The sequence below is a fragment of the Papio anubis genome, chromosome 20 (assembly GCF_008728515.1).
Source record: "Papio anubis isolate 15944 chromosome 20, Panubis1.0, whole genome shotgun sequence".
NCBI lineage: Eukaryota > Metazoa > Chordata > Mammalia > Primates > Cercopithecidae > Papio > Papio anubis.
In genome coordinates, this window is record NC_044995.1 from 501,407 (window position 1) to 529,211 (window position 27,805).

The following is a 27,805-nucleotide window of genomic DNA, read 5'->3' on the forward strand; positions in this document are numbered from 1 at the left end:
GAAGTTGCCACTGGGATGTACTGGTCCAGATGATGGAGGAAGCAGCTTGAGTTGCAATGGAGATGAATTCATTGAGGATCCTCTATCCATCTGGCCCCAGGAGGCCTCGTTGGTGGAAAGAATGAAGGAACGCTGGACCATCTCAACTGTTACCTGGATCTGGGACTCCCAACCAACCCCAGAAGCGAAGAACTCATCACGGAAACCAAAATAAGATTGTTTTATTCCAATTCTGAAGCACAATAGTCCGAACAATTCCCTTCCCCTGCTGGAGACTCTCCCAATCCCCAGTGCCCCCCCACCCTTCAGAAGGCGAAGGGGGTCGATGTCTCCAGGTCTTAAGAGAAAAACCAAAACCACGCCCCTTCCGTTTCTTCTCTACCCATCTCCTAGGCATTTCCTTTGTCTCATCTCCGATTTTTCTTCCCCCTCCTACATCCTGTCCCTTCCTCTCCTGCTTCCCCCAGCTTTTCCTCATGTCTTCATTTCTGTCTCTTCATTTCTTGTCCTCTCTCCTCCATTTCCGGCTCCTCTTTCCATCTTTTCTCGCTTATCTCCTCTCCTTCGTCTGTCTTCTGTACTTTCTCCCTTTCCCCGTCTCCCCCTGCGCTCCCTAGATTGGCCAGTCTACTCTTGCCAGACACTCCCCGGATCATCGCTTCCTCCCCCTCCCCCCAGCTCTGCCCCTTTCCTTCCTTCTGCCCCAGCCTGACCCTGTCTACACCTCTCACCACATGCTTCCTCTCCAGAGGGAAGCCCTCAGAATCCGCCCTGGCCATCAACACCTTCCCCGGCTGTGGCTCCAGGACCTCAGAGACCACTGTCACCTTGCCCTTGGACCCAGAGAGGCAAACTGCCATGAGGAGGTCCCTGGATGACCCAGGAGGTGGCCAGGGGGACTGGAGTGGTCTCCTTGGCCTCAGCCCTATTATCTTTGGGATCGAAGAATGCCCTCCGACCCTCCCGGTGGAGGGTGGTGGGCAGAGGCATGAAGGGTCAGGGCTCCGGGGCTCTCCCCCAGCAATCCCTGAGCAGGTCCATGTGGAATAAGGCTGCCCCAGTGAGGAGGCGCGCTGCAAAGAGGTGTCTGCAGGGCAGACGGCGGGCGGCATGGATTGAGCAGCTGCAGCGTGTCAGGGCCCCATCCAGGAAGAAGTCCGAGGTGCCGTCCTTAAGGGCAAAACCGGCTCCGGTCCAGTGGAAACCCCGGGTCCCATGCTGCCTAGCAAAGGCCAACTCCTCGGCCACCAGGTCTGCCAGCTCTGGCCCGCAGGCTGCTCGGAATTTGGCCAGGGGTTCCCAGTCCACCTCCTCCTCTCCTGGGGGCCGGCAAAGCCTCTTTGGTTCCCTGGGGCCATCTTCGCCTCCTTCCTGCAGGCCGTCACCTGCAGCCAGGTGTTCGCTCCTCACCACTGCCCATTCTGGGCTGCCTTCCAATACAGTCCCCACCGGGGTGCCACACACGACTCCATTCCCCAGCCCTAGACACCGCCCTCCCGCGTCTGCCCACTCCATCCCTCGTCCAGCTCGGCTCTTGGGGCCTACAGACCGGGCTCCCCCTCCATCTCCATTCTCCACGCCTGTGACCCTCGTGTCTCCCAGCTGGACCAAAACGATATCCTCCAGGCCCCTTCTTCTTTTGGCTCCCGCCCTCGCTCCCCTCTCCTCTGCAGTCTCTGGCCCTCTCCTCCTCTCATCTTCCCACTGGGGTCCCCTTGGGTCTCCGTTCTCAGGGGCCAACTCCAGGGACTTCTCCAAGGGGATCCCCCTCAAGTTTCTGACCTCCAGCGCCCTCCCCTTCTCTACTTCTGACTGTGGCCCCTTCCATTCTGCCGTTCTCAGTCCCCCTGCCTTTTCATCGTGCAGCTGCGCCCCCCTCCAGGGGCTTCCTTCAAGACTCCTGACCCTCTCATAGTCAAACTGGGTCCCCCTCAGGTCGGTGGTCTCCAGCGCCCTACCGCGATCCTCCAACTGGGCCACCCTCCAGGTATATCCTTCCAATCCTCGTAGCGCCTGGTCCTCCAATTGGGCCGCCCTCCAGACATAACCTTCCAGTCCCCAATCTTTCTCACCCTCCAACTGGGGCCCCCTCCAGTCCCTAATCTCTGGCCCTTTCAGGTGCCCTTTCTCCAACTGCGACCCTCTCAAGACACCTCCTTCCAGTCCCCTCGGCTTCTGATTCTCCGACTGGCCCCCTCTCCAATCTCTGATCTGCAGTGCCCTCCCCTTCTCACCTTCGAACTGAGCCCCGCCCCAGTCTCTGGTTTCCAGTGCTCTTGCCCACTCCTTCTCCATTTGGGCCCCCCTGCAAATACTTGCTTCTTTCGAAGCCCCTCCCCAGTCGCCTGTCTCCAGGCCCCTCACCCTCTCGTTCTCCACCTGGGGCCCCCTCCCCGGCTCATCCTCCAGCCACGGCCCCCCGCCATCGGGCCCCTCGGGCACCGACTCGCCGGCCGCGTCGGCCCACTGCATGGCCACTAGGTCGCGAAGGCACTGTGCCACGCCACGCGAGGGGCTGAGACGGCGCAGCAGTCGCCGGCGATGGCCTCGCACCAGGGCGCACGCGTCCAGGTCTCGGGCCGCCTCGAAAGCGCGGAAGCGGACCCACATGTCGCGGCGGGGCTCCCAGTTGCGCTCGAAGTAGTCCACGAAGGCGGCCGGGCCGTGGGCGTGGAGCTCGGCCAGCGCCTCGTCGTAGGCGGCGGGCGACGACGCGCCAGCCAGGCGGCACAGGCGCGACCACAGGCCGGGGTCCTCGCGGCCGGCGCCGCCCAACTCCTGCGCCTTGCTGAAGAGCGTCTCCAGGCCCTGCGCGCGGCAGATCTGCACGCGCGCACAGGGCAGCAGCTGGCGCACTGCAGGCAACTGCGCCGCCACCTCGGGCCCGGCGGTGAGGCAGCGCACGCGGCCCTTGACGTCTGGTGCACTCTGCAGCAGCGACGCAAGTGCGAAGCGCAGCAGGCTCGGCGTGCCCGGGCGTGCCACGCAGCAGGCAGCCTGGCGCGCACGGCCCGAGGCGTCCACGCACAGCACGGCCAGAAGATCCAGCGCGCCCTGCAGCCCCGGCAGCCGGTCCACCAGCAACATGCGCGGGAAGCGCCGCAGCAGCGCCCTGGTGCGCGACGTCAGAAAGAATACCGTCTCCACCACTGCCTGGTCTTCCACGAACACCAGCTTCACCTGCGGGCGGGGGCAGGGAGGCAAGGAAAGAGGTCAGAGGATGCTGGGGTCTCCCCGTCCAGCTCCCCGACCTCGGTTTCCCCTTCTACGGAAATGGGAACCCATTCATTCTTGCCTGCATATGCATTTATTCTTTTGACCGGCAGGAGGCAGTGCAGAGAAATGGTTAAAAACAGACTGGAGCCGGATTGCCTGGATTTGAGATCCGGGCACCACACAGCTATGTGATTTTTTGCACATGACACTTTTAGCTTCTCTGAGCCTCAGTTTCCTCCGCCGGAAGCTGGCTATTCATTCCTCCGTGTGCTGAGAGGCAGTCTAGGTAGTGGGTCTCAAAATGTGGGCCCTGGACCAGCAGCATCACCAGCAGCATCACCATCGGTTCCTGGCACTTTGACAGAAATGCACCTTCTCGGGGCCACGTCAGACCTATTGAGCCTGAAACTCTGGAAGCGGCCCGGCAATCTAGTTTGACAAGCCCTCCAGGGGACTCCTATGCATGCTTAAGTTAAGGATGACTAGTCTAGTGGTAATGAGCTTCGATTGTGGAAGCAGATCATTTAGCTTTGAGTCCTACCCCCACCACTTCTGAACCCGGTAATTTAACCTCTCTGTGCCTCAGTTTCCTCCTTAACCTCCATATTCCCTGATTCTCCCTTCTAGGAACTGAACATTCCTTTCTCCACGCACTGAGAGGCAGGACAATGGTGAAAAGCATGGCCTCTGAGGCCAAGATCCCTGGGCTGAGATCTTGGAGACGCTGCTTCCTCGCTGTGTGCCTTTCTGCCAACTTCCCTAACCTCCCTTTCATTTGTAAAGTGATGATAATAAGAGCATCTCTGTGATTGGAAAGATGAGATGCAGTCAAGCATTTAGAACATTGCCTGGTACATATAATATTACTGTTACTACGTATCAACACATAGTAAGTGTTCTGAAAGTGGTCATTATAATTATCATCTCTGTTCAAACACCACGTCATCAAGGTCTTCTCTGACCTTCCCAACTAAGCAAACACCCCATCTCTCTCTGGCTCCTTCTGGCCATGGCACTTACCACCCTTTGGCAAGTCATATCTTCATTTGCTCATCTGCCTATTGCCTGCTTGCCCTCCTTAGGCTGTAAGCCCCACAAGCACAGGGACATTCCCATTCGGGATGGTCTCTCTTGGCCTCTGCCCTATGTGGCTCTTCCCTTTGCTGATTTTATTCTGCATGCTTCTGCTGTAATAAACTGTAGCCTTGGCTATAACAGCATCCCTGATGCTTTGAATGGTACCTGCCCCAGAACAATGGCTCAGTACATCCTGAGTGAGGGAACTCACACGAGGGTGTGCAGCCATGTCCAAGGCCACATCTGTAGGGCAGAGGTTCAAGGATCAGACTCCTGGATTTGCCTCTTATTAGCTGTGGGACTTTGGGCAAGTGACTTCCCCTCAATGAGCCTTGGTTCTTTGTCTGGAAAAATGGGGATGTCTATTTAACAGGGTCATGGATGGGCTAAAATGAGATCACTCCTGGCCAACGCCTGGAAGGACACCTGGGGTGCATCAGATCTCAGCGGTTCTTACTGTCTGTCTCAGTCTCTCAGCAATATTCAGCACAAGTCTACATGGCTGACCCCAATAACGACTCTGGACACCAAGGCCCAAGTAAGTGTCCTTGGCTGGCAACACATCATTGTTGTCACACGTCATTGGTGGGAGAATTGAGCACTGTCCACGGGACTTCACTGAGAGAGGACATCCGGCAGCTCATGCTGGTCTCTCTTGGCCTCTGCCCTATGTGATGCTGCAGGATAATTAAGGAATCAGGGAGACTGATGGGGTCGCCCTATGTGGCTCTTCCCTTTGCTGGTTTTATTCTGTATCCTTCTGCTATAATAAACTGTAGCCTTGATTATCACAATTTTTCTGAGTTCTGTGATTCCTTCTAGTGAATCATGGAAACTGAGGGTGGTCTTAGGGACCCCCCAGCTATACCAGAGGAGAAACTGGCCCTAGGTCGTGGCACTAACAAGTGGTGATGCTGGGATCCAATGGACCCAGACCATTAGGAATGATTGGAAACGAAAGCAGTGGGTGGGAAAACATGTGTGGGTGGCATTTTAAGGGGTAGGGTGACATTCGATGAAGGCGAGGCTAGGTAAATGAATACTTTTTTTTTTTGAGACAGAGTCTCACTCTGTCGCCCTGGCTGGAGTGCAGTGGCGTGATCTTGGCTCACTGCAACCTCTGCCTCCCGGGTTCAAGCGATTCTCTCTCCTCAGCCTTCCAAGTAGCTGGGATTACAGGTGCCCACCACCACACCCGGCTAATTTTTGTACTATTAGTAGAGACGGGGTTTCACCATGTTGGCCAGGCTGATGAATACAAATATTTACTGAGAAAATATGATGTGCCATGTGCTGGCTCAGGCACAGAGGAGAACAAATGAGACACACCACGGAGTGAGAGGAGACAGCCCGCAGGCCAAGGATAAATAAATATAAAAAAGAAGGCTTTGGGTGTGCAAAGCACACATGAGGTAGTTTCTCTGCACCAGGCACATTTCCAGCAATTAATCTTTCATCCTCACAATATCCCTGTAAGACAGATACTATGATTATCACCCCCTTTTTCAGATAAGGACACTGAGGCACACAGGGCTTCAGTTGCTTGCCTGGAGTCACCCATGTGATTTGCAACACCAGGTGAGCTGGGATTTGAGCCCTCACAGCTTGGGTCCAGGGCCTCTTGTTCCTGACCACTCTACCCTACAGCCTTCCAAAAAGTGACCAAACAGCCCTGACTTAGGCACACAGTGGACAGCAGTGCATTTGGCAGAGATGGAGAAACCCACGGAGGAACAGATTTTGAGGAGGTGAATGAGTACAGGTGTCCTTTCAGACAAATTGGTAGCACGGGGAAGCATCTGTCATAGACAGCAGATTCCACGAACATGAACATCAGAAACCATGCCTTTACTACTTTCCATTCACACCTCTTCCGACACGTGAGTAAATCCTCCCTTTTTCATGTGATCAGAACAATACTATTCATCAAACTGCCCCAAAGAAAAAACTGAAGGAATAAAAATAATAGCTGAGGCCGGGCACAGTGGCTCATGCCTGTAATCCCAGCACTTTGGGAAGCCGAGGTGGGTGGATCACCTGAGGTCAGGAGTTCAAGACCAGCCTGACCAACATGGTGAAGCCTCATCTGTACTAAAAATATAAAAAGTAGCTGGGCCTGGTGGTGTGCACCTGTAATCCCAGCTACTTGGGAGGCTGAGATGGGAGAACTGCTTGAACCCGGGAGGCAGAGGCTGCAATGAGCCAACATTGTGCCATTGCACTCCAGCCTGGGTGACACAGAGAGACTCCATCTCAAAAACAAAAACAACAACAACAAAATAATAGCTAAATATTGAACATATGCAGGGCTTTCTACTTTCTGAGCACTATTCCTCCCATCCTACATACACACACACACACACACACATACACACACACACTGTACCTTAATTCTCACACAACCCCAACAACCCTATAAGATAGAATTATCCCCATTTTACAGATAAATGAAATAAGGTTTGGAAAGGGTAAATAGGTTGTTCATAACTTGTTCTGTGTCCTGTAGCTAGTAACGGGCACAGCCAGAACGTTCATAAAGCATTCAGCGCCTATCAATACAAATAAAATCAAGTCACCAAAATCAACACCCCAAAAATGGCTTGATGTAAAAACAGGCTATATGGCATAGAAAATATTCCCTTTGGAAGCCATGAAAAGCTAGAAAAGCTGAAACTGAACTGCAGGAGGCCTGTGTAACTACAGAGCAGGGGAAACGCGAGCCCCATATTCAGACAGGGCTTTGGGCGGCCCTTGATGAAACAGCACCCTATGGTTCTGCTTGCCAAGAAATTGCAGTTCTCCGTCTCCTGGGCACTTACTAGCATTGTACCTCCCTGCCCCCTTGCAGGTAAGCAGCGTCATGTGACTTGCTTTGGCCAATGAAGTGTGAGCGGGAGGGAGCTGAGGCATCACATCCAAGGAGAAGCCTTCACAGCCACCCCTGCCACATACAGTTATTACCTTGGGATGAATGCCCATCCTCCTGGGTCCCAGAATGACCCAGATAAACAGTACTCCCCCAACATCCCATGGTGGCCACATAGGTGAGCAAGAAATAAAATTCAATGAGTTCAGCCACTGAGATTTGAGGGCTGTTCATTATTACAGCAAAACCCAGGCCATCCTGACTCACACAGCCTCAAGGCCCTTTATCACTCACCCTCTAATTTTTCCTTTGAGGACAGAACCAAATGCGTTTAGTATGCTGGGACTGTTGCCTATTTTTCTTTCTTTCTTTCTTTTTTTTTGGTGTGTGTGTGTGTGTTTGTTTTTTGTTTTGTTTTATTTTGTTTTGTTTTGAGATGGAGTCTCAATCTGTCACTCAGGCTGGAGTGCAGTGATGTGATCTCGGCTCACTGCAACCTCCGGCACCTCCCCCCCCAGGTTTAAATCATTCTCCTGCCTCAGTCTCCCAAGTAGCTGGGACTACAGGCACCCACCAGCATGTATTTTGTATTATTTATGTATTTTTAGTAGGGATGGGGTTTCACCATGCTGGCCAAGCTGGTCTCAAACTCCTGACCTCAAGTGATCCACCCACCTCAGCCTCCCCAAATGCTGGGATTACAGGTGTGAGCCACTGTGCCCAGCTCTATTTTTTACCTTCTTTTTTAGAATTAATTATTTGAATATGCAAACATCCACATGGTCCAAAAGTCAAATAATGTAAAGTGATATGTAAAAGGCCTTACTCCCACCTCTTTAGTCTAATCAGTCTGCTTCCATTCACTATTCTACCCCCATCCACAGTTCTTGGTATTCTTCTAGAGTTTCTTTATATGAATATAAGTAAGCATACCTATAATTCTTATTTTCTCTATTTTATAGATAATACAGCATATCATGTACAGTTTTGCATTTTGCTTTAACTTAAAAATGTGTTTGAGAGATCTTTCAAAATAGTTCCTAGACGTGTTCACATTTTTTTTTTTTTTTTTTTTTTAGGACAGAGTCTCGCTCTGTCTCCCAGGCTGGAGTGCAGTGGTGCAATCTCGGCTCACTGCAAGCCACCCCTCCCTGGTTCACGCCATTCTCCTGCCTCAGCCTCCCGATTAGCAGGGACTACAGGCACCCACCACCACACCCAGCTAATTTTTTGCATTTTTAATACAGACGAGGTTTCACCGTGTTAGCAAGGATGGTCTTGATCTCCTGGCCTTGTGATCGGCCCACCTCGGCTTCCCAAAGTTCTCATTCTTTTTTAGTGCTGTGTAGTAATCCATGGATGGATATACCACAGGTTATGTAACCATTACCCATTGGAGTTTGGGTTGTTTCTAATCTGTTGCTTTCACAAATAACAATGATTAACCTTGTAAGTAAGTCCTTCCACATCTGTGCAACTACATCTGCAGGATAAATCACCAGTAGTGGGATTGTGGGCCTAAGGGTGAGTGTTCTTGTCATTTTGATAGATAGATATTGCTAAATTGCCCTCCACTGAGATCATACCAGCTGCCCATCGAGTACATCGAGTATTCTTTTTTTTTTCTGAGACAGAGTCTCGCTCTGTCGCCCAGGCTGGAGTACAGTGGCGCAATCTGATCTCAGCTCACTGCAAGCTCCGCCTCCTGGGTTCACACCATTCTCCTGCCTCAGCCTCCCAAGTAGCTGGGACTACAGGTGCCCGCCACCACGCCTGGCTAATTTTTTTATTTTTTTGTAGAGACAGGGGCTCATTATGTTGGCCAGGCTGGTCTTGAACTCCTGGGCTCAAGTGATCTGCTCGCTTCAGCCTCCCAAGGTGCTGAGATTACAGGTGTGAGCCATCGCACCTCTTATATCATTAGTATTACACATTATGAGTTACAGATTATAATATTAATATGTTATCTATTATGTTATATTACTATTGTATTATTAATATATTAATATAGAACTCTTTCAGTAGATTTTATAAGTGAAAAAAAAAGGTGAAACTTCTGTGTAAGAGTGGTGGATTGAACACCTCTCTAGTTTCACTCCCTCTTGAACCTCAAGTACATCTATTTTTAAAATGGCTTTTTTTTTTTTTTAAAGACAGAGGCAATATGACAGGGATAGAACTTTGGAAACTGGAAAGCAGCTGGACATGCTAATCCCACCCCACCGCCAAAACCCATGAATCCTAAGCCAGCAATTGGGGGATGCTGAGAACCAGTAGCAAAGTCCTCAAAAGGAGTTGGCAACACCAGGCCAGTTTTGCGGAAGGCAAAATAAAGATGAACTGAGGGCTGTTTCAGCAGCAGCTAGATCTCCAAATCCCATTTCCCCTCTCCCTTTACTCTTCCTCCATCCCCAGTTATGGGAGTTTATTCTGTAGACAGGACGAAACACAAAGGGGCCGCTGGCTTTGGGGACATCTGGCCCATCTGAAGATGAGGGAGGGGGATTCTGAATCCCAAGTAGGGACTGAGTGAGTCTTGCTGGCTGAATGCCCGACAGCTCCCTGCCTCTGCCCGGGTGGCTCCCAGAAGCTGGCCTTGGCAGCCTGGCCTTCACCCCCCGCCAGGAGGCCGGAGGAGTTTTCTCAGGAGGATTTGACCAGCCCCAGAGGAAGAACAAAAGATGGTGACATCTGGCACTCTCCAACATATAAAGCAAGATGCAAAACAGTGTGTACAGGTCGGGTGGGTGCGGTGGCCCATGCCTGTAATCCCAGCACTTTGGGAGGCCAAGGTGAGTGGATCACTTGAGGTCAGGAGTTCGAGACCAGATTGGCCAACACGGCGAAACCTCGTCTCTGCTAAAAATACAAAAATTAGCCAGGCTTGGTGGTGCACGCCTGTAGTCCCAGTTACTCAGGAGGCCGAGGCAGGAGAATCACTTGAGCCCAGGAGGTGGAGGTTGTAGTGAGCCAACAGCATGCCACTGCACTCCAGCCTGGGCGACGGGAGTGAAATCCTATCTCAAAAAAAAAAAAAAAAAAAAAAACCCCAAACCAAACAAACAGCATGTATACAAACAGTCAGCCTGGGTGACTGGCTGCCTTGCTGGGGGTGGGGGATGGGGGGACAGAAAGAGGAAATAAAGTTAAAAATACAGACATGCAAACTGACCTTTATATGTACAGATCTGTGCTGTCCAATCCAGAAGCCATTAGCCACATTAGGTTGTTTACATTTCAGTAAATTAAATGACAAATTCAGTTCCTCAGTCACACTGGCCTCATTAAGTATTCTATAGCCATGTGTGGCCAGCGGCCTCTGGATTGGACAGTACAGATAAGAACCATTTTCTTTCTTTTTTTTAGACAAGAGTCACTCTGTTACCTCGGCCAGAGTGCAGTGGTGTAATCTCAGCTCACTGCAACCTCTGCCTCCTGGGTTCAAGCGATTCGTGTGCCTCAGCCTCCCGAGTAGCTGAGATTACAGGCACCTGCCACCATGCCTAGCTAATTTTGAATTTTTAGTAGAGACCAGGTTTCGCCATGTTGGCCAGGCTGGTCTTGAACTCCTGACCTCAGGTGATCCACCTGCCTCAGAGTCCCAGAGTGCTGGGATTACAGGTGTGAGTCACCATGCCCAGCCTGGATAAGGAACATTTCTCTCATTGTAGAAAGATCCACTGGGCAGTGCTGGTCCATAGGATAGAAAGCGAGATATGATTTATAAGCTGCTAGTAACTCTGGAGGGGAGGGGACCTGGGGGACAGGACGTGACAAGAAGACTTTTCACTACATACCCTTTTTAGAACCATGTGAATGTATAACATATTCAAAAAGTAAATATTTAAATGTTGCTTCACTAATCTGTCTCTCCTGTCCTAGAACTTCTTCCTCCTTTCTTTTAAGAGTATTAAGTGGCTGGGCACAGTGGCTCATGCCTGTAATCCCAGCACTTTGGGAGGCTGAGGTGGGCCAATTGCCTGAGGTCAGGAGTTCAAGACCAGCCTGACCAACATGGAGAAACCCCGTCTCTACTGAAAATACAAAAATTATCCAGGCATGGTGGTACACGCCTGTAATCCCAGCTACTTGGGAGGCTGAGGCAGGAGAATTGCTTAAACCCAGGAGGCGGAAGTTGCAGTGAGCCGAGATCGTGCCATTGCACTCCAGCCTGGGCAACAAGAGCAAAACTCTGTCTCAAAAAAAAAAAAAAAAAAAAAAAAAAAGTATTAAGGCAGGCCAAAACACAGACCCAGGAGCCAACCTTGGTTTAGCCTAGATTCCAAGACAGGCTTCAAAATGGAAAGACAATTCCCCTTCCAGGGAAGGCTGTGATTTATGAATGAGCTGCTTTGCACAGGAACAATCCTGCAGAGGGCGGTTTCAGGGAAGAAGAGCTGAGGCTTATGTATGTAATGGTGGGCAGTGGATGAGAGTTACTAGGTCAGTAAAGAGTAGCGGAGTAGGAAATGCATGTGTGTTTGTCCCCACAGTGAAGGCCATGGGTCTGGATCCTGGCTGTGTGGGTCTGAAGCCCAGCTCTGTCACTAAATAGCTGTGTGACTTTCAGTCAGTTACTTGACTTCTCTGTGCCTCAGTTTCCTTATCTGTAAAATGGGGATGAGAATGGTGGACCATTTCTTCATAGGGCTCAGGTGAGATTAAAATGAGTTATAGTATGTAAAGCACTTAGAGTAGTGCCTGGCATATAGTAAGTGCTTGATAAACATTAGCTAAAATTATTATTATGTCGTGACAGAGGCCTGGGCTTGGGCTGGTGGCTTGAATCAGGGCTTCTTACTGGGCATGAGATGAAGACAGGAAGAGTGTGCCAGAGCTGAATCTTGACTTCACCCTGCCTTGGGACCTCTTCCACACCCAAGGGAGACAAAGGCACAGCCAGGAGAAACCAGTTCTTTTCCCACTTTCTCATCTTTCTTTCCTTTTTAAACTTCAAGTTCACCCCAAACTTGAAGTTGGATTAAAGTCGCAGAGATTCCTTATGGAGCAGCAGCCATCCTCACTGTTCCTCCAACACAAGCTTGCTCGTGCCTCTGGGCCTTTGCACTGGCTGTTCCCTCTGCCTGGAACTCTCTTCCCTCTGATGACAGAATGAGGGTCCCTTGCCTCTGTTCCATCTCCTCTGCTTCACCGTCATTTGCTTAAAGAGACCTTCCCTGACCAATTCAAACAGCACCCTTAGAACTGTCCCGCTCCAAGCCCTGGCCTTTTTCTCCTTTATAATACTTATCGCTCCATCACATCACAGGACACAGCACTCTTCCTTCTCCTAATTCTCCATCTGTGTGGGGGGTTCGGGTGTGTTCTCCCCTTGTGAACATTCACCAAACTAAATATTTATCATTTGTGCATTTTCTATTTGTGTAATTCAATTTTTTTTTTTTTTAATTTAAATAGGCCTGGCGTGGTGGCTCATGCCTATAATCCCAGCACTTTGGGTGGCCAAAGCAAGAGGATCGCTTGAGTCCAGGAGTTCGAGACTAGCCTGGGCAACATAGGGAGACCCCTAACATCTCTACAAAAACTAAAAAAAATTAACTGGGTGTGGTGGTGCACGCCTGTTGTCCCAGCTACTTGGGAGAATGAGGTGAGAGGATTGCTTGAGCTTGGGACATCGAAGGTGCAGTGAGCCGTGATTGCAACACCGCACTCGGCCTGGGTGACAGTGAGATCCTGTCTCAAAAAAAAAAAAAAAAAAAAAAGATTAAAAAAAAAAAAAAGTACATAGCACTTGCTATCACTGTGGCTCCTCTTCTTGCTAGCACCCAGCCCCTAGTGATGCTACATCACATTTGGATGTGTTTGTTGGTTTCTCCCACCAGAACTGCAGTGGCATTCTGGCAGTTACCTCTGCAAGGCAGCCAATAGCCAAAGGTGGCTATTTAAATTTCAGTGAGTTAGAATAAATTCAGGCCAGGCGCGGTGGCTCTTGCCTGTAATCCCAGCACTTTGGGAGGCCGAGGCAGGTGGATCACGAGGTCAGGAGATCGAGACCATCCTGGCTAACACGGTGACACCCGTCTCTACTAAAATTACAAAAAGTTAGCCGGAGCGGTGGCGTGGCCTGTAGTTCCAGGTACTCAGAAGGTTGAGGCAGGAGAATCGCTTGAACCCGGGAGGCGGAGGCTGCAGATCATGCCACTGCACTCCAGCCTGGGCAATAGAGCACTCCAGAGTGAGACTCCATCTCAAAAAAATTAATTGATTAATTAATTCAGTTCCTCAGTGTACTGGACACATTTCAAGTGCTCAATAGCCACGTGTGGCTGGGGGTGCAGAATCACAGAACCTTTCCATTCTGCAAGAAAGTTCTACTGGGCAGCACTACACTAGAAGGTGAGCTCTCTGCAGAGAGAGACCACGTGGGTCTCGTTTGCTGCTGCATCCCCAGTGCCTCCCTAAGTACTTAATGAATGAATGAACGGATGAATGGAGGAAAGGAGTGAAGGGATGAGAGGGCGGATGAAGGAATGAATGACCCACAAGTCTTCAGCGTGGCTCTCCCCCGCCCCCACCCCCCTCCTGCCTCTCCCGAGACCCCACCTTGGCCTCGGGGTCCGTGCGGAAGAGGCCCTCGAGCACGTGCAGGGCGTCCAGAACGCCGTGGTCGCGGCCCTTGCAGTAGGAGAGCAGGCGGCGCACGTCGGCTGGGGCCACGAACTGCTTGGAGATCTTGTTGGTGGTGCGCACCGGCAGGCAGGCGTTGGCCAGCAGGTGGCCTGGGCGGAAGTAGTAGGCGAACTCCAGCGGGCAGGCCGGGTGCGAGTGGGTCAACTGGCACTCCGTCACCACGAGGCGGTCCCGCAGCGGGCTCAGCTTGACGATGATGAAGGCGGGGCAGCCGGGCTGGGGGGGCCTGTGGGAGGAACCACCACCGCCCTGGTCACATCACTCTGCTGCCCTCTTCTTTCTTGCCACTCACCTTTTTTTTTTTTTTTTTTTTTAAACTAAGAATTGTTTCAGGCATAGAGAAGAGTAGAGGGCCCTAAGAATATGCCAGCTGTGTGACCTGGGGCAAGTCACTTCAAGTCTCTATGCCTCAGTTTCCTCATAGGTTAAAAGGGAGGTCCTACTCATCATACCTTCCTCATAGGATCGTCATGAGCATGAAAAGAGTTAATATAAGTAAAGCACCTACACGGTGTCTGGAATATGGCAAGCAGTAAGTGTTCACCAAAATTCTATACCTACCACCCTGAGTTCTGTCAAAAGTGAGTGAATGTTTTATTGTATTTACCTTAACTTTTTTTAGAAATAAAAAATTTCAGCTAGTCCCATATCTGCTTCTGGTTTAGCAATAACATCGAAAGTTGAGGCCTTCTGTGAACGCTGCCCTAACAAATTCTCCTCCTTCACTCTGTCCCCAGAGGCAGCCACTATCAAAATTATCTATTAGCATTCCACGTATATTTTTATGCATCCATAAACAATGGGAGGTATGTTTCTCTGTTTTAAAAGCATTGTCTATGTGAAGAAGGACTCAAACTCATTAGTCATCAAGGACATAACAAATTAAAATCCTAAGGAAATGACACTACGCATCAGCAGAATGGTCAGACAAAAGAGACTGATAACATCAAGTGTTGATGAGGATGTGGAGCAACTGGAACTCTCACTCATCACTGATGGGAGCGTGAAATGGCACAAACACTTTGGAAAACTGCATGACAGTATCTACTAAAGCAGATTTTATGCCTCTCCATGACCCAGTGGTGCCACTCAAGACAAATGGGCATCTAAAGATGTGTACGAGAATGTTCACAGCAGCACTATGTATATTCGCCAAATACTTGAAACCTAAATATCCAACAATAGAATGAGAAAATAAGTTGTGGTATATTCCTAAAGTAAAATGCTAATCAGCACCAAGAATGAACACACCATTACAACCTCCAACAACATGGATGAATCTCACAAACCTACCAATGAAAAAAGCCAGACATGAAAGAGAAATGATGATATGATTCCCATTTATAGAAAGTTCAATAGCAGGCAAAGTTAACTTCTGCTGTTAGGAGGTTAGATAGTGGTTACCCTTAAGTGGTTAACCCTGTAAGGGGGCACCAGGAGGTTTCTTGGGACTGGACATATTCTGTTTCTTGTTCTGGGTGCTGGTTACCTCTGAATTTTATTTTGGGAAAATTCATTCAGTTGCACACGTATGATGTGTATGCTTTTCTGGATGTGTGTTATATTTTTTAAAAGTCTACTTAGAAAAAACTTTGTTTTTGGCCGGGTGTGGTGGCTCATGCCTGTAATCCCAGCACTTTGGGAGGCTGAAGGGGGACAGATCACCTGAGGTCAGGAGTTCAAAACCAGCCTGGCCAACATAGTGAAACCCTGTCTCTACTAAAAAAAAAAAAAAAAAAAAAAAAAAATTAGCCAGGCGTGGTGGTGAATAATAGGCTAATGGGATTACACCTGTAATTCCAGCTACTTGGGAGGCTGAGGAAGGAGAATGGCTTTAACCCGGTAGGCAGAGGTTGCAGTAAGCTGAGATTGCACCACTGCGCTCCAGCCTGGGTGACAGAGCAAGACCCCGTCTCAGAAAAAAAAAAAAAAAGAAAGAAAAAAGAAAACTCTTTGTGTCTGAGCATTGTGGTAGGAAGAATCATGGTTACCCAAAATGTTCACATCATAGTCACTGGAACTGTGCATACACTGCCTACCATGGCAAGAGGACCTTTGCGGGTGTGATGAAATTAAGGGTCTTGAGATGGGGAGAGTGGATTATCCAGGTAGGCCCAAATGTCACCACAAAGGTTCTTATAAGGGAAGGAGGGAAGTAAGAGGATCAAAGTCAGAGAAAGATTGAAAGATGCTACTCTTCTGGCTTTAAAAATGGAGGAAGAGCCAGGCACAGTGGCACTTGCTTATAGTCCCTGTTACTCAGGAGGCTGAGCTGGGAGGATCACTGGAGTTCAGCCTGGGCAACATAGTGAGACCCCTATCTCTTTTTAAAAATTGGAAGAATGGCCAGGCACGGTGGCTTATGCCTGTAATCCCAGCACTTTGAAAAGCCAAGGTGGGCAGATCACCTGAGGTCGGGAATTCGAGACCAGCTCGACCAACATGGAGAAACCCTGTCTCTACTAAAAATACAAAATTAGCCAGGCATGGTAGCACACACCTGTAATCCCACCTACTTGGGAGGCTGAGGCAGGAGAATCGCTTGAACCCAGGATGCAGAGGTTGCGGTGAGCTAAGATCTCATCATTGCACTCCAGCCTGGGCAACGAGAGCAAAACTCATCTCAAAAAAAAAAAAAAAAAAAAAAAAGTTGGAAGAAGCTCCCATCCAAAAGAGCATGCGTTGGCCTCTAGAGGATGGAAAAGATAAGGAAAGGAGATTCTCCTTAGAGCCTCCAGAAGGAACACACAGCACTACCAGCATATGATTTTAGCCCAGAGACCTATAGTGGCCTTCTGACCTCCAGAACTGCAGAGATAATAAATTGGTATTGTTTTAAGCCACCATGTTTGTGGTAGTTGTTGAGACTAAGACCATCCCACCCTGTAGATGCCTTTCCATGTCACTTTCGGATTTTGAAAAGGCTGTTCGGTTTCATTCCTTTACTGCTGCTTGGTGTTCTGCTCCATGACTCTGCCATCTATGATGGTGTTTCAATTCTCCTCTTTTCGCGAATGCAGCTTCCATCACCCCAATGTGATACAACACTCTTACACATCTCTTTATGTGTGCTGAGCAAGTTGTTGAGGACAGCAGTTCAATACATGAAATTAACATAGGCAGTTGCAATAGCACTGTAGAAAAATGAAATAGGGCGGGTGTGTTGTGCTTACCACAATACACTTTGGGAGGCTGAGGCAGGAGGATGCGATCACTTGGGTCAGGGTTGAGACAGCCTGGGCAACATAGCAAACCCTTCTACAAAAAATTAAAAGCAAAAACCAGCCAGGCATAGTGGCCCACACCCATAGTCCCAGCTGTCCGGGGCTTCAGAGGCAAGAGGATCATGAGCCCAGGAGTCAGCGAGGTTATGGTGAGCTATGATGGCATCACTGTATTCTAGGCTGGGCAACAGAGCAGACCCTGTCTCAAAAAGAAAATAAAGAGAATAGAAAAAAAAAATCAAGAGTGTATTTCTCGATAATGAGTATTTAAATCATTATCTGATTTCTGAAGAGGTTCGATGTTTCTCCATGTGAAATTAATATCAGCATTTTGGCAGATTTTATGTTTTAAAGCAGGGGCTGTACACATTTTCTCTGCAAAGGGCCAGGCAGTAAGCGTTTAACATATTCTGTTGCTATATTTACCAAACTAAGCCATAGACAATATATGAAATGACCAGGCATGGCTATGTTCCAATAAAACTTCATTTATAAAATATGCTACAGGCCGGGCGCGATGATCATGCCTGTAATCAGCACTTTGGGAGGCGAGGTGGTCAGATCATGAGGTCAAGAGTTGAGACCAGCCTGACCCAGCGTGGTGAAACCCGTCTCTACTAAAAATACAAAATTAGCCAGTTGTGGTGCTTGCAGGCTGTCGTCGCAGCTACTCAGGAGGCTGAGGCAGGAGGAATACAAACGAACCTGGGAGGTGGGAGGTTGCAGTGAGCTGGGGATTGTGCCACTGCACTTCCAGCCTGAAGCTGACAGAGCAAGACTCTGTCTCAAAAAAAAAAAAAAAAAAAAAAGGTTGCAGGTTGGGATTGGTCCAAGGGCTTCCTAGTTTGCTGACCCTTGTAACACAGACTGCCCATGGCCTGGCATGTAGTTAAGAAACCCTGGCTCCCAGGTAGTAAATACCCGAGTAGCACACCCCCCAAAACCCTCCTGTGTTTTTTTCCAAATGGCCCCCCAACTGGGTGATTCTCCCCAGGATCCACCCAGAGAAATGCTTAAATCCACCAGTATAAATGCTTAAAAATTTTCTTTGTCAAACCAGAAGAGCATTCTTGACACACTCCTTTTTTCCTACATGCACGAGGTAAAGAAAAACCCAGAAGCCCGCTAGATTTTAAAAATCGAAATATAGAGTCCGAGACTTTATGCCTTATTTAAAGTAACAAGGCTAGGCACAGTGGCTCATGCCCGTAATCCCAGCACTTCGGGAGGCGGAGGCGGGCGGATCACCTGAGGTCAGGAGTTCAAGACCAGTCTGGCCAACACGGTGAAACCCCGTCTCTACTAAAAATACAAAAATAAGCTGAGTGTGGTGGCGGGCGCCTGTAATCCCACCTACTCAGGAGGCTGAGGCAGAAGAATCACGTGAACCTGGGAGGTGGAGGTTGTAGTGAGTTGAGACTGTGCTACTGCACTCCAGCCTGGCGGACAAGAGCGAGACTCCATCTCAAAAAATAAATAAATAAAGTAACAAAATGCAAACTTAGAAAATTATTCAATGTGCAAATAAACATCAATAAAATAAACCTACTGCCACCACGTGGTATCAGATGGAAGCAAAGAAAATTCCAATGTGAAGCCATGTTTGATCTATCAAGACTGCAAGTTCATGGAATGTTACCCGGTTCATTTTTCTAGGATAATTCATAGGCTTTTGTGAAACCCTTGGTCTGACTTCCTTCAGCCTAGGTGTTTCAGGCCCTAGAACAGCCCCTTGCTCCGCCTAGGTCACCTCTTCTGTGAAGCCATATATCTCGCCAGAGAACAGCGCCTCCTCTGCAGGGACCCAGAACCTCACATAACCACCTACTAGTGCTTCAACACACCATTTTGGCAATCTCTCCAGCTATCCGGAGGAATAATGTCATCCCCCGCTAAATGCAAATTCCACATGGATAAGAATTTTTGTCTGTTTATCTCTGTGTCATCAGCACCTAGAATAGTACCTGGTGTCTGGAGGTGTTCAGTAAGTGGGTGATGATTCAACGACTGTGTCATCTACAAACCCTGGCACACCCACTCTGGGATATGGTCTCCATTCCACCAAAACCATCCATCACCAAGTCCTACCCGTCCACGTTTCTTTCCATTTCCACAACCTAGGGTAAGTTCTTCCCTCCTTCATAAAACATTCCTCTCCCTTTTCACCTAGTCAACTCCTACTCATCCTTCAGGCCTCACAGCCAGCATCGCCTCCTCCAGGAAGTCTTCCCTGACCACATCCAGGCTAGGGAAGAGTCTATCACATGTACGGATTTTATTTATTTATTTATTTATTTATTTATTTATTTATTTATTTATTTACTGGAGACGGAGTCTCACTCTGTCCCCAGGCTGGAGTGCAGTGGCGCAATCTCGGCTCACTGCAACCTCCACCTCCCTGGTTCAAGCAATTCTCCTGCCTCAGCCTCCTGAGTAGTTGGGACTGCAGGCGCGTGCCACCACGCCTGGCTAACTTTTTTTTTTTTTAAATTTTTATTTTAGTAGAGATGGAGTTTCACCATGCTGCCCAGGCTGGTCTCAAACTCCTGAGCTCAGGCAATTCACCGGCCTCAGCCTCCCAAAGTGCTAGGATTACAGGTGTGAGCCACCGCGCCTGGCCGGGATTTTTATTTATGTCCATCTCTAATGTACACTCCCCACAGAAATCCCAGCATCTAAAAACACCATCTTGCACATTGCAGGGGCTCCCAAAAACCTCTTGGGTGAAGGGACAGATAGGCTGGTGCCCAGAACCAACACATCGTTAGGGGACCCATGGCACAGTCAACCCTCACAATGAGGGTTGAATGATTGAAATAAAGATGAGGGGAGGGGAGAGAAAGAGAAAGTGAGAAACAAAGGCAGGAGGGTGGTAATTAAAAGCATGGGCTTAGTAACCAGAATGAGGGTCCAGACTCTGGTTTTCCTTCTTAGCAGCTGTGTTATCCTGGGAACAATCTTTTAAGTATTCTGTGCCTCAGTTTTCTCACCTGGAAAGTGGGGCTAATAGTAACACTAGGGTCTCAGTCTTTTTGAGAGGGTTAAATAAGAAGATTAAACTACATAAAGGGGTTAGAAAAGGGGCTAGTGCATAGTAAACAATGCAGAAATAGTAGCTGCTATTTTCAAAACTTTTTTTCAAGGACCTGTTGCTTTGCTTTGTTTTGCCTTCCACTTACCAATTTACTCATTTTTTTGAGACAGAGTCTCACTCTGTCATCCAGGCTAGAGTGCAGTGGCACGATCTTAGCTCACTGCAAACTTCGCCTCCCGGGCTCAAGTGATTCTCCTGCCTCAGCCTCCCGAGTAGCTGGGATTACAGGCACCCACCATCATGCCCGGCTAATTTTTGTATTTTTAGTACAGATGGGGTTTCACCCTGTTGGCCAGGCTGGTCTCAAACTCCTGACCTCAGGTGATCTGCCCACCTCGGCCTCCCAAAGTGTGGGGATTATAGGCGTGAGCCACTGCACCCGGCTACTCATTTATTCTTGATCTTTCAGGTTTTCGAGATCTTTGTGTTTTCAAAGGCTGGCGTGTATTGAGAAAGACTGAGCAATTCTGTTCCAGGGAGGGAAGTGCTGAGAGAGAGGGACAGGGGAGGAACTGGAGCTGGACAGCTGAAGCTGCCGCAGTGGTGACTTGGAAAGAGTCACTGTGCAACCTCTGGCAAGGGGGAAGGAGTGGCCAGGAAGAAAGCTCTTGTCTGGTTCCCTGCACCCGCAGCCCCAGCCTCCTCCTTCGCGTCCGTTCTCTGTCCCCAAGATCGTCTCCCACGTGGCCCCACAGGGATCTTCCTCCACCCAGAACTGATCCTACTCACAGCCTTCTAGGGCTCCCCACCACCCCCCAGATAAAGTCTCAACCTCTGAACTCAGCCCTGCCAGGTCCAGGCTTTGACGCCACTGCAGTCTCATTTCCTGCCTTTCCTTACACGCTAACTTCTCCAGCTTGACCTCAGCCCGTGGGCTGTCCCTGGGCTGTGGCACTGGAGGGGCTCTGCCTTGAGCAGCTCAGGAGAGTTGGGGAGTTAGACGTGATGGGTCCAAGACATCATTCCTGAACTGGCTCATCAACCACCTGCTCCCGCACTCCCCATTCAGAGACCATCTCATCATCTACCCGTTCCCAGGAGTGTACCCAGGGCCCTGTCCTCGCCCCCTCCACAGCCCTGTCTCTCCTGCTTCTTGGCTGTCTCTGATATTGGTAGAGCACTTGGGACAGTAGCAGCACATAGTAAACCTAGTGCATCTGTTAGCTCAAATACTATACATACATAAACACATCAACAAAATTCTTCAAGGTTCTGCTTACTGGCCACCTCTTCCAGGAAGCCTTCCAGAACCACCCAGTAAACTTTCAGGTGGAGCTGACCACTCCCTTTGTATCCTCCTCTCATCTCCCCCTCAATCTCGCTCTGACTACTACGGGCCACTATCTACAATTTTTTTTTTTTTTTTTTTTTGGTCTTTGTCTACCCCATTAAGTTCTGAGCTGTTCAAGGGCTGAGATCAGCCTTGGATTCCAAATGTCCAGTGAAGAGCATGCACGTCATAGGTGCTCAATAAGTATTTGTTACATCGGATTGGGTTCTGTTCATAGGTTTCAGATTAGGCCTGAGCTTCTTTGAGCTTCTTGCAAGCTCTAAAGTTCTAGGTTTCTGGGTGATGTGTGTGTTTGACGCTGTTCCGCTTTCAGATCTCCGAGTCTCTGTTTCTAGAATAAGTAGTGAGAAAAAAGGGGCAAGAATGTATCTCACAATACATATTTAAATAACTACCGGTGAAAGAGCTGTTAGAGCGTGCTTACTCCGTGCTGGACATCTCTCTGAATAATTTACCTATGAGATAGACACTAGTATGTCCCCTGTTTTCCACATGAGGAAACTGAGGCCACAGAAAGGTGTAGTCACTTGCTCAACAGCATCCACCAAGTATCAGCAGTGCAATGGCCCAGGATTCATGCTCTTGAATCCCGTAACAGCTATCACTTAACCAGCCACCCCATGTTCCAGGCACCAGGGTTATACGTTTTTCTCATGTATGATCTCACAGTATCCTCACAATGGCCCCATGAAGTGGGTATCATAACCCCATTTCAGAGATGAGAAAACTGAGGCTTGAAGATGTGAAGGTCCATTGCCCAAAGTCACCCATCCAGGAAGTCGTGGAGCATGTCTCAGGCAGCCTGAAGGCAGAGCCCGTGTTCTTAAGACCTCTGCTCTTGTCTACAGCGCCTCAACCAAGGGTCTCAAACTCACACACCTACGGGGCCAGGCAGGCAAAACAAGCAAATGACAGTGGTAGGCATGAGGCAGCAGAGAGTGCCAGGGTTTGGGGCAAACCTGGGCAGCAGAGCCCCATTCAAGAGGGGTGGCCATCTGCCAGTGGAAACATGGGCTCACCTCTTCCGGCGTTCCAATGGAAGCTGGAAACCTAACATTGTGTGGGGAACAACCCCAGTTTAAAACTGGGGTCACACCAGGCACTGTGGCTCATGCCTGTAATCCCAGCACTTTGGGAGGTCGAGGCAGGCGGATCACCTGAGGTCAGGAGTTCAAGAGCAGCCTGGGCAACATGGTGAAACCCTAAAAATACAAAAATTAGCCGGGCATGGTGGCGGTGCATGCCTGTAATCCCAGCTACTCAGGAGGCTAAGGCAGGAGAATTGCTTGAGTTCAGGAGGCTGAGGTTGCAGTGAGCAGAGATTGTGCCACTGCACTCCAGCACAGATGACAGAGCAAGACTCCATCTCAAATAAAATAAAATAAAATAAAATAAAATAAAATAAAATTGGGGTCAATATGGCTGGGTGTGGTGGCTCATGCCTGTAATCCCAGCATTCTGGGAGGCCGAGGTGGGCGGATCACCTCGGCCTCCTTGAGGTCAGGAGTTCGAGACCAGCCTGGCCAACATGGTGAAACCCTGTCTCTACTACAAATACAAAAATTAGGTGGGCATAGTGGCACACAACTGTAGTCCCAGCTACTTGGGAGGCTGAGGTGGGAGAATCTCTTGAACCCAGGAGGCGGAGGTTGCAGGGAGCCGAGATCACACTACTGCACTCCAGCCTGGGCAACAGAGTGAGACCCCGTCTCAAAAAAATAAAAATAAATAATAAATAATAAATAAAATAAAACTGGGGTCCATTAAAATACCCCTGGCCACCTGGGTATAATTCTGGGTCTCCTGGATTTCTCACCTGCCCTTCTTTGCAGCATTGCACAGTTGTAGGGAACTACCTACGAGCTTGTTCTTTTAATGTCAATCTTCCTGTCCAGTCAGAAAGTACCAGAAGGGCAGGGATTTTTGTCTCTTGCCCAACTCCAATGCTCCAACTAGAATATCCCCAGCCCACACATGGGACCTGGCCCCTTATTCACTGAATAGATGGATCCTTTCCTTTATCCTGTGGCTTCTCTGCAGTTCAGTCTCCCAGTCTCTGTCTCCCAGTCTTTGTCATGTGTACAAAACCTGGCTCTTCTGTTTCCCTGGCTCTCTCTGGTGTCTCTGCCTCCATGTCTCCATGTTTCTGGAATTTTCCATGACTTTTTTCTCCTCTTGGGGTGTGTGTGTTTTATGCTCTGCCTCTCGAAGTCTCTATTAAATTCTGTAAGTCAGGCCAGGCACAGTGGCTCAAGGCTGTAATCCCAGCACTTTGGGAAGTGAGGCGGGCAGATCACCTGAGGTCACGAGTTCAAGACCAGCCTGGGCAATGTAGTGAAACCCCATCTCTACAAAAATACAAAAATCAGCCAGGCGTGGTGGCGCGCACCTGTAATCCCAGCTACTCAGGAGGTTGAGGCAGGAGAAACAACGCTTGAACTCGGGAGGTGGAGGTTGCAGTGAGCCGATATTGTGCCATTGCAGTCCAGCCTGAGTGACAGAGCAAGACTCTGTCTCAAAAAACAAAACAAAACAAACAAACAAAAAAACACACAAAAATTAGCCGGGCATGATGGCAGGTGCCTGTAGTCCTAGCCACTCGGGAGGCTGAGGCAGGAGAATCACTTGAACCTGGGAGGTGGAGGCTGCAGTGAGCCAAGATGGCACCATTGCACTCAAGCCTGGGCGACAGAGCGAGACTCCATCTCGAAAAAAGACAAAAAAAGTCTGTAAGTCGAGCCCACACCATCTCTTGCTCCGTGAGTGTCTTTATCTCTCTAGCTCCTCTTCTCACTGTCTCTCGGTACATGTCCCTCCTTGACTCCCGCCTCTTTGCAAGGTGTATTTGGCTGTCTCAGTTGGCCTCTCTCCCTCTGCATCTCTGGGTGGGGTGTTCTCTGCCCGTCTCCCACCCGCACCCACCCCCGGTGCTCCCCTTCCCCCCAGCAGGACAGCGCTCAGGTTCACGCACCCCACGGCGGGCCGGCTGGGCGCACGCACGTCCTTGCACACGAGCCGCACGTAGCTGTACTTGAGCACGTCGATGAGTGTGTAGAGCGGGGGCGCACTGGCCCAGCGGCAGCGCGCCAGGTGCATAGAGCTCTTGACGAAGAAGAGTGCCAGCCGCTGCTGGCACCACGCGTCGAAGAAGCGGCTGAACTCGGCCCACGAGAAGAAGGCCCGCTCCCGCAGCTCCTGTTCCTCCTGCCCCGCAGCCGTGCCAGGTGGGGGCTCCGGCCGCTCCATCCTGGGGGCCTGCGTGGAGGAGAGGAGAACAGGTGGATATCAGACCCATTCCCACCCGGGGTATCTCATCTACCCCATTCTCGGCCTGCCCCGTCGGTGCTGGTGCCTCTATCGAGGTGGGTAGCCCGGGGTCGGACGTGCCTGTTTTTCTCCAAATATATAAATATAAACTTCCACCCTATCTTTGGCCTCCTCCCACCGCCTTATCCCTGGTTCACTTGGAGCCTGTCATCTTGATTCCTAATTCCAACTCGCCTCCTCTTCCGCAGATGTGACCCTTAGGTACAGTTGAAATCCCGTCTCCCAAAATATGACCCTTAAGCTCCGCCGTGGACATCTCCTCAAATGTGTTCTCAAATTCCAGCTAAAACCTCCTCCCCTTCCAGCTGTGTCTCTCACCCGAGAGTAACCTCTAGCGCTCATAATCATCTGGAACTCCTCCTTCCATGTGTCAACAGTTGGCTGTAACCCCTCCAAAGACGCTCCATCTCCAGATGTGCTCCCACACCCAGGCCACGGACCCCTCACCCGGTCACATGCTTCATGCACCTGTGGCTCCGCACTCCCCAGATATGTCTCTGGCGTGCAGCTGTTGCCCCTTCCCCCGATTATGACCCTATGGCTCGCCACATGCAGCTGTGGCTGGGGCTTCCCTGAGACGCTCTCATCTCCAGATGTGCTCCCCACATGCAGTTATCGACACTTCGCCTACAGGTGTGTGCCCCACTTGTGGCTAGTTCTCCTCGGAAGTGTCAGCAATATTCACCTGTGGTCCCCTGCTCCTCAGATGCGGCCCCCAGTCCAGCTGTGGGCCCCTCCTCCCAGTTACACCCACCATTCCCCGCAATGTGCATCTTCGTTCTAGACATGGCCCCTCGTCCTCAGATGGGCTCCTTCACCCCAGATGCTCCCCCCACGTCCAGCTGCGCGTCTCCCCTCGAGCAGCCCCATCCAGCCTGCTCCCGACGCTCCTACTCCCCGCCCCGCCCGCTGCGGCACCTTCCAGCCCCGCCGTCCCACCTAACTGTGCCTCTCCCCTCCCCAAGATGTGCACCCTTCCCGCCCCTCCCCACTCACCTACCCGCCCCGGAGCGGCGTCCACCTCCCACAATGCCCCGCGCCCAGGCCTGGCCCGGCCCTTGCTCCCGGGATGCCCCGCGCGGTCTCCCGCCTCTCTTCCCGCCGTGCCTCGCGCGGGCGCTTCCACCAATTCTTCCTCCTTCCCTGCCAGTCACTCCTCAGACCCTCAGCCACACCCTCTCATCCAGGGCGAGGGAAAGCTCGGGGCATTTTCCCAGTGTGCTCTGCGGGAGGGCTCGCCCCACTTCACCCCTTTTCCCGCCCTCCTCCCATTCGGGAGACTACGACTCCCAGTGTCCTCCGCGCGACGGCGGCGGTGCGCACTGTGCCCAGGTCCCGCCCCTAGGCTCTGCCCCGCCCCCGCCCGCCGACGCCTGCGCGCGAATGCCGTGGCGCGAACTTGGGACTGCAGAGGCGCGCCCGGCGGATCTGAGTGTGTTGCCCGGGCAGCGGCGCGCGGGACCAGCGCGAGGCAAGTGGGACCGCCCGCGAGCAGATGGGAGACGGAGGGCGGCGGGCGCGCCGAATGCTTGGGGTCCATGCTTCGCCATGTCGGGGTGTCTGCAGAGGAGCGGGCGTGGGGACGCTGAGGCTGCCGAGAGCGCGGTGGAGAGGGAAGAGCGCGGGCTGCGGGCCGCCGGAGGGTGCAGAGAGATGTCCCCCAGAGGGAGAGTGGCCAGGTAGAGGGTAGACGAGAGATAGAGACGGTTGGACAGGGCCTCTGAGAAGAGGCCTTGAGGGGCGAGTTCACCTGGAAGGGGGAGGGGCCAAATGGAACTGAGGGGCGGGGCCGGGGAAAAAATTGTGTGCGGGCGGGGCCAGCCTGAACTAGGACGACCCCCCGAGGGGCGGGGCCATCTGGAAGGGGCAGGGGCTGAAGGGAGCTGAGGGGCGGGGCCTGGGAAAGATTGCTTGTGGGCGGGGCCACCTGAAATGGGGAGGTGCCGGGGGGCGGGGCTGGCTGGGGACCGGACGTGCTGGGGGCGGGGCCATCTGAAAGGGGCGGGGCTAGAGGAGGGTAAATTGCGGCCAGCAGGATCACCTGAAAGGAGTGGGCCCTACTGGAGGGAGGTGATCACGGCAGGGAGAGGTCGCTGGTAAGGTCCAGGTCTAGGTAAAGGGCCCCCAAAAGATAGAGAATCATCTGAATGGGGAGAAGTCTGGCCTAATGTATGCTTGATAAAGGGGTGGAGCTTACCTCTTGTTTTTACTTTTTATTTTGAAATAATTATAGATTCAAGGAAGTTGTGAAAATAGTATATCCGTCTTTCCCTAATGGTGACATCTTATGTAGTCCCAATATCGAAACCAGGAAATTGACATCAGTATAGTTCTGTTGACTAGATTACAGACCTGTTCAATTTTCACCAGTTTTTGTGTGTGTGAATGTGATTGTGTATCTGTGTGCCTGTGCAGTTTGATCCCTTGTATAGATTTGTGTAACCTCCATCATAGTTGTGATATAGAACAGTTCCCTCTCCACATAAGAACTCCCCAGGCCCCTGGCAACCACAAATGTGTTCACCATCTCTAGTTTTGTCATTTGGAGAGTGTTATGTAAATGGAATCATATGTTATTAGGATGTGACCTTTTTTCCACTCTGCACAATGCCGTGGAGATCCACCCAAGTTGTTGCTTGTATCAGTGCTCTGTTTCTTTTTATCACTGAGTACTGTTTCATCCTCACTTGATATTTTTCCTGTCATTTCTTCATTTTGGTAACCGCTTTATTGAGATATAATTCACAAACCATACGGTTTGCCTATCTAAAGTGTACAAGTCAGCGGTTTTTAGTTTTTGCACTGAGTTGTGCAGTTATTACCATGATCGATTTTAGGATATTTTTATCACCCCCTGAAAAAAATTCCCATACCTTTTATCTCTCATTCATTTCATTGTAACCCTGAACAATATTCCACCATATGGTATTCCAGTAATTAGGGAACCAGTTCCCTAAGGGTAGACATTCCACCAGTTTCCAGTCTTTTCTCATTACAGTTGGTGCTGCAGCAGGTAACTTTGTTACCTGCTTGGTCCACCTGTGAGGGTCTCTGTGGGC

At 50.5% G+C, this 27,805-nt stretch overlaps 2 protein-coding genes across 5 annotated transcripts in view; one reads left to right on the forward strand and one right to left on the reverse strand.

Moving 5' to 3' along the window:
* Positions 1–204: 204 nt before the first annotated feature.
* ZSWIM9 (zinc finger SWIM-type containing 9) lies at positions 205–25,816 on the reverse strand. 4 transcript variants are annotated; one of them, XM_031659100.1, is made up of 4 exons: positions 25,743–25,816; positions 24,391–24,674; positions 13,724–14,036; positions 205–3,180 (listed from the first exon to the last, which is right to left on the reverse strand). In XM_031659100.1, exons 2-4 carry the CDS (start codon positions 24,663–24,665, stop codon positions 997–999), a joined length of 2,772 nt encoding a protein of 923 aa, XP_031514960.1. In that variant the 5' UTR covers positions 24,666–24,674; positions 25,743–25,816; the 3' UTR covers positions 205–996. The 4 variants fall into 4 exon arrangements, with proteins under 4 accessions (XP_031514960.1, XP_031514961.1, XP_031514958.1 ...); XM_031659101.1 differs by having other exon boundaries at positions 25,747–25,787; XM_031659098.1 differs by lacking the exon at positions 25,743–25,816 and adding an exon at positions 25,432–25,644.
* A 1,006-nt stretch (positions 25,817–26,822) lies between these two features.
* Positions 26,823–27,805, forward strand: part of LIG1 (DNA ligase 1) — a 51,993-nt gene continuing 51,010 nt past the window's right edge. The window contains 1 exon segment of the mRNA XM_009194853.4: positions 26,823–26,842. The gene's annotated coding sequence lies outside the window, so the exon portion shown is untranslated.

Excerpts from the sequence above, each read along its gene's own strand:
- ZSWIM9 (XM_031659098.1), bottom strand. The coding sequence starts at position 25,503 with ATGGTGGGTGTAACTGGGAGGAGGGGCCCACAGCTGGACTGGGGGCCG. Across the intron at positions 24,675-25,431 it reads TGAGGAGCAGGGGACCACAG|GCCCCCAGGATGGAGCGGCC; the intron begins GTGAATATTGCT and ends TCCTCCACGCAG. Across the intron at positions 3,181-13,723 it reads GCACGGACCCCGAGGCCAAG|GTGAAGCTGGTGTTCGTGGA; the intron begins GTGGGGTCTCGG and ends CCCCGCCCGCAG.